The sequence below is a fragment of the Heterodontus francisci genome, chromosome 3 (assembly GCF_036365525.1).
Source record: "Heterodontus francisci isolate sHetFra1 chromosome 3, sHetFra1.hap1, whole genome shotgun sequence".
In the NCBI taxonomy this organism is placed as follows: Eukaryota; Metazoa; Chordata; class Chondrichthyes; order Heterodontiformes; family Heterodontidae; genus Heterodontus; species Heterodontus francisci.
The window spans coordinates 197,737,765-197,751,538 of NC_090373.1; the positions used below are offsets into that span (position 1 = coordinate 197,737,765).

General features: G+C 46.2%; 1 protein-coding gene across 1 annotated transcript; it reads right to left on the minus strand.

Moving 5' to 3' along the window:
* Nucleotides 1-5,346: 5,346 nt before the first annotated feature.
* On the minus strand, nucleotides 5,347-6,913 carry LOC137365972 (cold-inducible RNA-binding protein B-like). The gene has a single exon (XM_068028155.1). The coding sequence runs from the start codon at nucleotides 6,824-6,826 to the stop codon at nucleotides 6,341-6,343; it is 486 nt and encodes a 161-aa protein (XP_067884256.1). The 5' UTR covers nucleotides 6,827-6,913; the 3' UTR covers nucleotides 5,347-6,340.
* Between the last annotated feature and the right edge of the window lie 6,861 nt (nucleotides 6,914-13,774).

The window sequence follows — 13,774 nt, forward strand, 5'->3', positions numbered from 1 at the left end:
CAAACAGGTCCCCCCTCAGCCTTCTCCACTCCAAGGAAACCAACCCCAGCCTATCTAGTCTCTCTTCATAACTGAAATTCTCCAGCCCAGGCAACATCCTGGTGAATCTCCTCTGCACCCTCTCCAGTGCAATCACATCCTTCCTATAGTCTGGCGACCAGAATTGTACACAATACTCCAGCTGTGGTCCAACCAGCGTTTTATACAGCTCTAACATAACTTCCCTGCTCTCATATTCTTTGCCCCAGCTAATAAACAAGTATCCCGTATACCTTCCTAACCATCTCATCTACCTGTTCTGCTGCCTTCAGTGATCTATGGACAAGCACCCCAAGGTCCCTCTGTACTCCCTAGCATCCTACCATCCATATATTCCCTGGCCTTGATAGTCCACCCAAAGTGCATCACCTCACACTTCGCAGGATGAAATTCCATCTGCCACTTCTCCATCCATCTTACCAGCCCAACTATATCGTCCTGTAATCCAAGGCTTTCCTCCTCACTAGTTACGACATCACCAATTTTCGTGTCGTCTGCGAACTTACTCATCATACCTCCTATATTCACATCAAAATCATTAATGTACATTACAAAAAGTAATCCCTGTGATACAGGTCACAGGCTTCCACTCGCAAAAACAACCCTCGACCATCACCCTCTGCCTCCTGCCACTAAGCCAATTTTGGATCCAATTTGCCAAATTACCCTGGTTCCCATGGGTGCTTACCTTCTTAACCAATCTCCCATGCAGGACCTTATCAAAAGCCTTACGGAAGTCCATGTAGATTACATCAACTGCTTTACCCTCATCTACACACCTAGTCACCTCCTCGAAAAATTCAATCAAATTTGTTAGACATGATCTCCCCCTGATAAAGCCATGCTGACTATCCTTGATCAATCCCTGCCTCTCCAAGTGGAGACTAATCCTCTCAGAATTTTGTCCAATAATTTCCCTACCACTGACGTTAGACTCACAGGCCTATAATTACCTGGTTTATCCCTGCTACCCTTCTTGAATAATGGTACCACATTCGCTGTCTTCCAGTCATCTAGTACCTCTCCTGTGGCCAGAGTGGATTTGAAAATTTGTGTCAGAGCCCCTGCAATCTCCTCCCTTGCTTCACATAACAGCCTGGGAGACATCTCACCTGGGCCTAGGGATTTATCCACCTTTAGGCCTGCTAATACAGCTAATACTTGCTCCTTTTCAATGCTAATTTGATCAAGTATATTACAATTCCCCCTCCCTGATCACTACACCTACATCGTCCCTCTCCATAGTGAACACAGATGAAAAGTAATCATTTGAAAGCTCACATATGTCCTCCAGCTTCATACACAGATTGCCTCTTTGACCCCTAATAGGCCCCACTTTTTCCCTGGTTATCCTCTTGCCCTTAACATACTTATAAAACACCTTGGTATTTTCCTTTATCTTGTCTGCCAGTGATTTTTCATGTCCTCTCTTCACTCTCCTAATTACTTTTTTAAGTACACCCCTACACTTTCTATACTCCTCTAGTGCCTCCGCTGTTTCCAGCACTCTGTATCAGCCATAAGCCTTTTTTTTTTCCTTATCCAATCCTCGATATCCTTGACATGTTGGTCCTACCCTTCACTTTTACGGGAACATGTTAGACCTGAACCCTCACTATTTCCTTTCTAAATGACTCCCACGGTCTGACGTAGACTTTCCAATAAGCTGCTGCTCCTGGTCCACTTTGGCCAGATCCTGTTTTATCATATTGAAACCTGCCTTCCCCAATTCAGTACTTTAATTTCCGGTCCCTCCATGTCCTTTTTTATAACTACCTTAAATCTTACAGTTATGTTCACTATCCCCGAAATACTCCCCCACTGCCACTTCTACCACTTGTCCGGCTTCGTGCCCTAGGATTAAGTCCTGTACCGCTCCTCCTCTTCTAGGACTCTCTACTTGCTGGCTCAAAAAGCTCTCCGGAATGTACTTGAAGAATTCTGCCCTCTTTAAGCTTTGTGCACTAATACTTTCTTTCTTCTTTGGCCTCCTTGTCTCGAGAGACAATGGTTAAGCCCCTAGAGGAGGTCAGTGGTTTGTGAAGCAGCGCCTGGAGTGGCTATGAAGGCCAATTCTAGAGTGACAGACTCTTCCACAGGTGCTGCAGATAAAATTGACGGTCGGGGCTGTTACACAGTTGGCTCTCTCCTTGCACTTGTCTTTTTTCCTGCCAACGGCCAAGTCTCTTCAACTCGCCACTCTTTAGCCCCGCCTTTATGGCTGCCCGCCAGCTCTTGCGATCACTGGCAAATGACTCCCACGACCTATGGTCAATGTCACAGGACTGCATGCCGCATTTGCAGACGTCATTAAAGCGGAGACATGGACGGCCAGTGGGTCTGATACCAGTGACGAGCTTGCTGTACAATGTGTCCTTGGGGAATCCTGCCATCTTCCATGTGGCTCACATGGCCAAGCCATCTCAAGCACCGCTGGCTCAGTGGGGTGTATATGCTGGGGACGTTGGTTGCCTTGAGGACTTCTGCTTTGGAGATACAGTCCTGCCACCTGATGCCAAGGATTCTCCGGAGGCAGCGAAGACGGAATGAATTGAGACGTGGCTCTTGGCTGACATACGATACCCAGGCCTCGCTGCCGTAGAGCAAGGTACTGAGGACACTATATTCTATAGCTGGGATATTAAGCTGCCAGTCCTGCTCTTCCCTTAACCATGTCTCAGTGATAGCAATAATATCATATTCCCTTTTAACACCCTCAATTCATCTGCCTTACCAGATGACATCTGCCTTCCCCCAATTCAGTACTTTTATTTCCAGTCCCTCTATGTCCGTTTTTATAACTACCTGAAATCTTAGAGTTATGGTCACTATCCCCGAAATACTCCCCCACTGCCACTTCTACCACTTGTCCTTGCATTAAAATAGATGCAATCCAGCCTTGCATTATTTGCTTGAGCCTGAACAGGTCCACATTTACTCTGCTATCCAGACTGACTTTAGCATCTCTTCTATATTTGATTGTACATCACCCCCTACTGTACCTCCACTCTGTACCCACCCCCCACCACAGCACTAACCTCCCAGCAAGGATGCTGGTCCTATTCAGGTGCAATGTGTCCAATTTACACAGATCCCACCTTCACCAGAAACAGGCCCAGTGATCGCTTCAGCCATCCATTCATCTGCTCTAAGCTCCTATTCCTATACGCACTAGCCCGTGGCACCGTAGGAAACCCAGAGATTACAAACTTTGAAGTCCTACTTTTTAAGTCTATCTAGCTCCCTAAATTCTTTTTGCAGGACCTCATCCCTCTACCTGTCATTGATACCAATGTAGACCATGACCTCCGGCTGTGCACCCTCACCCTCCAGAATACTCTGTAACCGCTTGGTGATATCCAAGACCCTTGCACCAGGGAGGCAACATACCATCATGGAATTACATCTGTGACCACAGAAACGCCTATCTGTTCCCCTAACCATAGAATCCGCTACCACTACTGCTCTTTTGTCCCCTTTTCTCCATCCCAGCACAGCTGAGTCACCTATACTATTCCGGTTATGACTCGCAGTGCTTTCTCCAGAGGAATCCTCTTTCCCATCGTAAGTGCTAAATGGCCTACTCCTGGCTGTATGGCCCATCCCCAAATCTCTCTAAACGAACAAATGAATTGTTGAGCTACACCAAGACCGAATTTCCATTCTAATCTGTAGTCTGGTTTGACTTTTATGTACAAAGGAGAACTCCCAGAAATGAGGCAATCTTCATGAACCAGTAACTAAGAAATTTACTTCCTATCTTGTCTTTCTGGTAGGTGGACCGCAATGATTTTACCACTAGCTACAACTGTTTTAACGGCAAGGCTGTTCTTGGACAACTACAGCAAAATAGCTTGTACACACTTGTTTGAATTTTGAAGTGACTAGGTGTGTAGATGAGGGTAAAGCAGTCGATGTAGTCTACATGGACTTCAGTAAGGCTTTCGATAAGATCCCGCATGGGAGATTAGTCAAGAGGAAACAGCCCATGAAATCCAGGGAAATTTTGCAAATTGGATCCAAAATTGGCTTAGCGGGAGGAGGCAGAGGGTGATGGTTGAGCGTTGTTTATACGATTGGAAGCCTGTGCTGTTTGTAGTGTACATTAATGATTTAGACGTGAATTTATGAGTTATGATCAGTAGTTCACTGATGACACGAAAATTGGTGTCGTAAATAATGAGAAGGAGCGCCTTAGATTACAGGACAATATAGATCGGCTGGTAAGATGGGTAGAGCAGTGGCAAATGGAATTTAATCCTGAGAAGTGTGAGGTGATGCATTTTGGGAAGACTAACAAGGCAAGGGAATATACAATGGATGGTAGGACCCTAGGAATTAGAGGGTCAGAGGGATCTTGGTGTACTTATCCACTGAAGGCAGCAGCACAGGTAGATAAGGTGGTTAGGAAGGCATATGGGATACTTGCCTTTATTAGCTGAGGCACAGAATATAAGAGCAGGGAGGTGATGATGAAGCTATATAAAATGCTAGTTAGGCCACAGCTGGAGTACTGTGTACAGTTCTGGTCGCCAGACTATAGGAAGGATGTGATTGCACTGGAGAGGGTGCAGAGGAGATTCACCAGGATGTTGCCTGGGCTGGATTATTTCAGCTATGAAGAGACTGGATAGGCTAGAGTTGTTTTCGTTAGAGCAGAGAAGGCCGTGGGGGGACCTGATTGAGATATACAAAATTATGAGGGGCATAGATAGGAAGAAACTTTTTCCCTTAGTGGAGGAGTCAATAACCAGGGGGCATAGATTTAAGCTAAGGGGCAGGAGGTTTAGAGGGGATTTGAGGAAAAATATTTTCACCCAGAGGGTGGTTGGAATCTGGAACACACTGCCTGAAGGAGTGGTTGAGGCAGGCACCCTCACAACATTTAATTAGTATTTAGATGAGCACTTGAAACACCATAGCATACAAGGCCAAGTGCTGGATAATGGGCTTAGAATAGATAGGTGCTTGATGGCCGACACGGACATGATGGGCCTGTTTCTGTGCTGTATAACTCCATAAATAATGGCCACCTACAAGGCATTGGGAGACAATCAAAAACATCTCAGCAAGGAGACAACATCTTTGACTCATCCAGTACAAAAAAAGTTTTCAATACGACAATCCCGAACTAAACGCCCAATGGCTTACCTTTCTTGCCGTTTCCTTGCGCACCACCGTCGAATACAGAATTTACATAATTTAAAATTTAATGATAGCAGGCAAGTTTGAAATAAAAGGATCATCTTCATATTTATCTCCTTGCAGGGATTTTGTATGATTTATAATAAAGACAAGTCACTAGTGTTCCTGAAGCTGCATTTTATTCAGATACATCCACTGGCAAAGATTTGTCTCCCAAGTGGCAACATTCTGTTCAAAGAACCGTGCCAGCTGATGAAAGTACAACAAATGACAATTGACTTTTTAATTAGTATACAGTTTTCAATAATTGAGTTTTAAAACAAAAGACCACGATCAGGTTGATTCCAGAGTCTTGTGACAAGCTACATGAAAACGCTGCTGTGCAGGTGGATCCCTCATCACGTTTCAGTGGCAAGGAAAATGGTGCACCACTCGGGCACGTTGCTGGCAACATCAGACTCAAGGTCTCCCCAAAAATAACGTTTTCTACAGGGTCCATGTCACTTGTCCAAATGAAGATATTTAAATTCATTTAGAACCACAAAGCATGACATTTGATCGTTTTAAAAAAATGTTCAATTCTTATACTGTTAATTGAGTCAACAAGTAGAAACACCGAATTCAACGAAAATCGATCGATTGAAAGAAAAATAACTCGAACGATCGTATTCTCGGAGACCAGTCATCTTAAGAATGGCAGTCGGGGTTTCCAAAGATATGTAAGGATCGGCCAGACAGTGGGAGTCAAGTGCTTTTCCGCGCTCTTTCATTCTTTGCGCCGCATGGAATTGTGGAAAAATCTCACCAGAAAGCAAAACGATTTCGACAAATTCCAGAAGGAGCTGACGGAATGAGACTCAGTGGCGATTTAAAATCGCCAATATAATGTTCAAATGACCAAAGGTCTTATTTTTAAAAAAATTATAGAAAACATGGTATGAGGTTCAAAGCCCAAAGCCCGACATAAGGCAGTACTCCAGACTAAACAACAGGTAACAAGATTAATCATGACAAAGGTGAAAATGGTTTTCTAGCATTTTAACATAACAGGCAAATCAAATTCATCAGATACTGTTTTCTGCGGTTCCAAGAGCCGTTTTATTAACAAGGCGGGAGTTTGATCCTGAATCTGGCAGAAATGGTTCTCTAGATTGGATCAGTCATAGTCCCTGTAAGAGTGGCCTCCATAACTAGAACCGCTGTTGCCTCCGTAGTATCCGCCCTGGCTCTTGTACCCACCCGAGTAGTTGTCGCGCTCTCCCGCATCGTACCGGCCTGTACTGCTGTAACCGCCGCTCCTGTCGCTATCCCAGTAGCCGCCGCCGCCTCTCTTGCGGCTGTTGTAGCCGCCGCCTCGGCCTCCGCCTCCGCCATACCCACGTCCGCCTCCCTTTTTCTCGGCGGGGCCCACACGGATCTGCCGCCCGTCGATGGATTTTCCGTTCATCGCCTTCATCGCGTCACTGGCGTCCTCCGGGTTCTCGAAAGTGATAAAGCCGAAACCGCGGGACGTCATGCGGTCCCTGTCCTTAATCACTCGCACCTCGGAGATCTGCCCGTACTTGGAAAATACCTCTTCCAGGGACTGCTCGTCTGTGTCGAAGTTCAGGCCGCCAACGAATAACTTTCCTTCTTCAGACATGTTAGCGAGGTTGGTGCGCACTTAACTCGGTAAAGCAGGAGCTCAGAATGCCGCCGATCACTCCACACAAGCAGACAAAGAGGAAGCACAGAGCGGATATTACCTCACTTGAACAAAGTTCCTGACAACGCACCGACGCTCTGACATCATTAGAGTGTGCTCAAATGCGCAGCTGCATCTTGCCAGAACTGAGGCGCATGCGCGGGATGACGTCATCACGCAGCAAAAACCCCATCGCGCATCCGCTCCCGGTCTATCTTCGCGCATGCGCAATTAAGCATCATCGGGTATCCAGCCCCTCACTGGGCGATATCGTTCCAAGTCAGGATGGCGTGCAATAGTGGTAAGGTAGATTACTTTTGGTAAGGGACATCACAGGGAAGAAGGTAGGTGATTGGCTGGGTGAGACTTCGGAGCTACAAACAGCACGAGAGGGGGGAGAGAGCAGCGACGCGCAGTGGGTGACTATCTGACAGGTTTTTTTTAATACTTTTTATTTTTTCTCCAACATTTAAGTCTGTCTACTAAGTAGAAGCTGAAATACCAGTAGTCCAGTACGTGGTTACCCGATTCTTCATTTTATTTATAAATGTTTTACTGTTTTTATTTAAATTCCAATTTTACTGCAGTAAATAAATAATTTGCGGCATGGCAGGGCTGCTCACACCCGTCGAATGCACATCCTGTGCCATGTGGGGACTCCAGGACCCTGCCCATGTCCTGGGCAACTACATGTGCAAAAACTAGAGCGCCGAATTTTGGAACTCGAAGAGTAGCTGGAGTCACTGAGTTGCATTTGTGAGGATGAGAGATACGTGGACAGCACGTTTCAGGAGATAGTCACCCCACAGCTTAAGAGAGCGCAGGCAGAGGGGGTCTGGGTGGCTGCCAGACAGACAAGAAGGACAAGGCAGGTATTATAGGAGAACCCAGAGGGCATCCCACTTTCTAACCGCTATTCAGTTCTGAGTACCGATGGAAGAGAGGGATTCTCTGGAGAGTGCAGCAAGAGTCATGACTAGAGCACCATGGGTGGCTCAGCTGTGCAGGGAGGGAGGAGAAAAGACATGAGAGAAATATTGGTAGGGGATTCTATAGTTAGGGAAACAGACATATAGTTAGGTGTTTCTGTGGTTGCAGACGTGATTCCAGGATGGTATGTTGCCTCCCTGGTGTAAGGGTCATGGGTATCGCCGAGTGGCTACAGAGCATTCTGGAGGTCGAGGCTGCACAGCCAGAGGGCGTGGTCCACATTGGTACTAATGATATAGGTAGAAAAAGGAATGAGGTCCTGCAGGCTGAGTTTAGGGAGTTAGGAAAGAGATTAGCAAGCAGGACCTCAAAGGTAATAATCTCCAGATTACTCCCAAGGCCACGTGCTAGTGAGTAAGAAATAGCAGAATAGAGCAGATGAATGCGTAACTGGAGAGATGGTGCGGGAGGGAGGGCTTCAGATTTCTGCAGCATTGGGACCTGTTCTGGGGAAGGTGGAACCTGTACAAGCCGGATGATCTACACCCGAACAGGACTGGGACGAGTATCCTTGTAGCAAGCTTTGCTGCTGCTGTTGGGGATGGTTTAAATTCGATTAGCAGGGGGATGGGAACCTGAGGGCAGTTTCAGATAGGACAAATTCAGGGCAGGGAACGGGAGGCAGCAAATTAGCGAGTGATTGAAAGACAGAAGAAGCAGAGGTTAAAAAGCGCTCAGCACAAATGCTAAAAGGCATTTATTTAAATGCAAGGAGCATAGCAAATAAAGCCGATGTGCTGAGGGCAAGATAGACACATGATATCATTGCTATAATGGAAACCTGGCTTAAAGAGGGGCAAAAATGGCAGCTTAACATCCCTGGATATAGAATTTTCAGGCAGGATAGAGAGGGGGATAAAAAAGGAGGGGGTGTAGCATTATTGGTTGAAGAACCAATTACAGTTGTGAGGAGGGATGATATGCAAAATGAATCATCAAATGACGCCATATGGGTTGAGCTCAGAAATACAAAAAAGGAGCAGCCACACTATGAGGAGTGTACTATAGACACCCAAATAGTGAGAGGGAGATAGAAGAACAGATATGTAGGCAAATTTCTGAATGCAAAAACAATAATAGTTGGGGATCTCAACTACCCTAACATCAACTGGGATCAAACACGAATATGTCCAGACTGACCAAGATAGTGTGGGAAAATGGCGCACTGACACGGAACACAAAAGTCCGAGTGTATCAGGCCTGTGTCCTCAGTACCTTGCTCTATGGCAGCGAGGCCTGGACAACGTATGCCAGCCAAGAGCGACGTCTCAATTCATTCCATCTTCGCTGCCTCCGGAGAATACTTGGCATCAGGTGGCAGGACTGTATCTCCAACACAGAAGTCCTCGAGGCGGCCAACATCCCCAGCTTGTACACACGACTGAGTCAGCAGTGCTTGAGATGGCTTGGCCATGTGAGCCGCATGGAAGATGGCAGGATCCCCAAAGACACATTGTACAGCGAGCTCGCCACTGGTATCAGACCCACCGACCGTCCACGTCTCCGCTTTAAAGACGTCTGCAAACGCGACATGAAATCCTGTGACATTGATCACAAGTCGTGGGAGTCAGTTGCCAGCGTTCGCCAGAGCTGGCGGGCAGCCATAAAGACAGGGCTAAAATGTGGCGAGTCGAAGAGACTTAGAAGTTGACAGGAAAAAAGACAGAGGCGCAAGGGGAGAGCCAACTGTGCAACAGCCCCGACAAACAAATTTCTCTGCAGCACCTGTGGAAGAGCCTGTCACTCTCGAATTGGCCTTTATAGCCACTCCAGGCGCTGCTTCACAAACCACTGACCACCTCCAGGCGCGTATCCATTGTCTCTCGCGATAAGGAGGCCCAAAAGAAAAGATAGAAGAACAGATATGTAGGCAAATTTCTGAATGCAAAAACAATACTGGGCGGCACAGTGGCGCAGTGGTTAGCACCGCAGCCTCACAGCTCCAGTGACCCGGGTTCAATTCTGGGTCCTGCCTGTGTGGAGTTTGCAAGTTCTCCCTGTGTCTGCGTGGGTTTCCTCCGGGTGCTCCGGTTTCCTCCCACAGCCAAAAGACTTGCAGGTTGATAGGTGAATTGGCCATTATAAATTGCCACTAGTATAGGTAGGTGGTAGGGGAATATAGGGACAGGTAAGGATGTGGTAGAAATATGGGATTAGTGTAGGATTAGTATAAATGGGTGGTTAATGCTCGGCACAGACTCGGTGGGCCGAAGGGCCTGTTTCAGTGCTGTATCTCTAAATCTAAATCTAAAATAATAGTTGGGGATCTCAACTACCCTAACATCAACTGGGATCAAACACGAATAGAGGGCACAAAATTCTTGAACTGCATTCAATAGAACTTTTTGAGCCAGCACATAACAAGCCCAACGAGAGGGGTGCAATTCTAGATTTAGTCTTAGGATATGAAGCTGGGCAAGTGGATAAGTATCAATGGGTGACCATTTTGGAGACGGTGACCATTATAGCATTATGCAAAATAGATTTAGCATTATTATGAATAGAACAGGAGTAAAAGTTCGAAATTGGGGGAAGGCAAATTTTACGAAGCTGAGGGGTGATCTGGCGAAAGTGGACTGGATAGAGCTACTTGAAGGAAAGTCAGTGGCAAACCAGTGGGCGGCATTCAAAAGCAAGATTCTACGGGCACAGTGCAGGCATGTCCCCACAACGAAAAAGGGTGGAACGGCCAAATCTAGAGCCCCCTGGTTATCTGGAAGTATACAGGGTAAGATAAAGTAGAAAAAGAAAAGCTGATGACAGTCAGAAAAAACTTAATACTTTAGAAAGCCTAGAGGAGGATAGAAAGTGCGGGGTTAAGTAAAAAAGGAAAGTAGGAAAGCAAAGAGAGGACATGAAAAATATTGGCAGGTAAAATCAAAGGAAAACCCAAAGATGTTTTATCAGTACATGAAGGGCAAGAGGATAACTAAGGAAAGGGTAGGGCCTATCAGAGATGTGAAAGGTAACTTCTGCGTGGATGCAGAAGGTGTGGGCAGGGTTCCTAATGAATATTTTTTCTCTGTCTTCATAAAGGAGAGGGATGATGCAGATATTGCAGTTAAAGAGGAGGAGGTGAAATATTAGATATGATGAGCATAATGAGAGAGGAAGTATCAGAGGGTCTGACATCCTTGAAAGTGGATAAATCACCAGGGCTGGATGGATGGTATCCCAGGCTGTTAAATGAAGCCAGGGAGGAAGTAACGGTTGCTCTGAGGATCATCTTCAAATCCTCACTAGATACAGGCGAGGTACAATCTGCTATCTGAGATCTGCGAACGTTGTTCCATTGTTTCAAAAGGGTGCAAAGGATAGGTCAAGTAATTATAGGCCGGTCAGTCTGACCTTCATAGTGGACAAATTATTAGAATCAATAATGAGATATAGGATAAGCTATGACTTAGAAAGGCACAGATTAACCAGGGATAGTCAGCATGGATTTGTTAAGGGAAGGTCGTGTCTTACTAACTTAATTGAATTTTTTGAGGAAGTAACAAGAAGGATTGATGAGGGTAGTGCAGTGGATGTGGTCTACATGGATTTTAGTAAGGCATTTGACAAGGTCCCACATGGCAGACTGGTCAGAAGAATGAAAGTCCATGGGATACTGGGGAATGTGGCAAGTTGGATCCAAAATTGGCTCAGTGACAGAAAACAAAGGGGAATGGTCAATGGATGTTTTTGTGAATGGAAGGCGGTTTCCAGTGGCGTTCTACAGGGCTCAGTGTTGGGTCCCTTACTGTTTGTGGTATATGTTAATGATTTGGACTTGAATGTGAGAGGCATGATTGGGAAATTTGGAGATGACACAAAAATTGTCAGTGTAGTTGATAATGAAGAGGATAGCTGTAGACTCCAGAATGATATCAATGGTTTGGTTGAGTGGGTGGAAAAGTGGCAAATGGAATTCAATCCGGAGAAGTGTGAGGTAATGCATTTGGGGAGGGCAAATAAAGCAAGGGACTACACAATAAATGGGAGGATATTGAGAGGGGTAGAAGAAGTGAGAGACCTGAAGTTCCCTGAAGGTGGCAGGACAGGTAGATAGAGTGGTGAAGAAGGCATATGGAATGTTTTCCATTATTGGCTGAGGTACAGAACACAAAAGCAGGGATGTAATGCTGTAAATGCCTAAAACGTTGGTGAGGCCACAGCTGGAGTATTGCATACAGTTCTGGTCACCACACTACAGGAAGGACATAATTGCTCTGGAGAGAGTACAGAGGAGATTTACAAGAATGTTGCCAGGGCTTGAAAGTTGCAGCTGTGAGGAAAGATTGGATAGGTGAGGGTTGTTTTCCTTAGAACAGAGGAGGCTGAGGGGTGACTTAATTGAGGTGTACAAAATAATCAGGGGCCTAGATAGAGTAGACAGGAACCTGTTTCCCCCTAGCAGAGAGGTCAATTGCCAGGGGGCACAGATTCAAGGTGATTGGTAGAAGGATTAGAGGGACATGAGGAAAAACATTTTCACCCAGAGGGTGGTGGGTGTCTGTGGGAATTGACTGCCTGGATTGGTAGTGGAGGCAGAAACCCTCAACTCATTGAAAAGGTACCTGGACCTGCACCTGAAGTGCTGTAACATGCAAGGCTACGGACCAGGTGCTGGAAGGTGGGATTAGATTGGGTGGCTAGTTTTTTCAGCCAGCGCAGACACGATGTAACTGTGCTGTAACTTTTCTGTGGTTCTATGGTATGTTGCTTGGAGGGGAACATGCAGGTGGTGCTGTTCATACATCTGCTGCCGTTGTCCTTCTAGGTGTTAGAGGTTGTGGGTTTGGAAGGTGCTGTTAAAGGAACCTTGGTGAGCTGCTGCATTGCATACTGTAGATGGTACAGACTGCTGCCACTGTGCATCGGTGGTGGAGGGAGTGTATGTTGAAGGTGGTGGATGGGGTGCCAATCAAACGGCTGCTTTGTCCTGGATGATGTTGAGCTTCTTGAGTGTTGGAGCTGCACTCATCCAGGCAACTGGAGAGTATTCCATTACACTCCTAACTTGTGTCTTGCAGATGGTGGACAAGCATTGGGGAGACAGGGTTGAGTTACTCGCTGCAGAATTCCTAGCCTCTGACCTGTTATTGTAGCCACACCATTTATGTGGCTGGTCCAGTTCAATTTCTGGTCAATGGTAATCCCCCAGGGTGTTGATTGTAGGGGATTCAGTGATGGTAATGCCACTGAACATCAAGGGGAGATGGTTAGATTCTCTCTCGTTGGAGATGGTCATTGCCTGGCACTTGTGTGGTGTCAATGTTACTTGCCACTTATCAACCCAAGCCTGGATGTTGTCCAGGTCTTGCTGCATCTGAACACAGACTGCTTCAGTATCTCAGGAGTCGTGAATGGTGCTGAACATTGTGCAATCATCAGCAAACATCCCCAATTCTGATCTTATGATGGAGGGAAGGCCATTGATGAAGCAGCTGAAGATGGTTGGGCCTAGGACACTACTCTGAGGAACTCCTGCAGTGATGTCCTGGAACTGAGATGATTTACCTCAACAACCACAACCATCTTCCTTTGTGCTTGGCATGACTCCAAACAACATGGTGTTATACCATGTGCATTTCGTAACTCGGCTAAAGGTGGTAGCAGTTTTCCCTATGCATGTATCGAGCTCTGCATCAAGGGACAGATTGTCCATCACATTGACCCAAGGTAGCAGAATTTGCTGACCACTTCCAGTGGGGTGTTATTTAGTGTGATCAGGAGCGGAAATGCAAGACCTTGTCCCATACCAATGGTTGTATTGACGTTTACAGTCAAGGAGAAAATGTTACAGGCATGGGGGAGAGAGAGGCCATGAGTCTTTGTAGCTGAGTTTCCATGAGCGACTAGCACAGCATTATCAGTCTAGAGGACTCCTCTGAGCAGGACACAATGTGCCTTTGTCTTCGCTGTCAGCCTTGA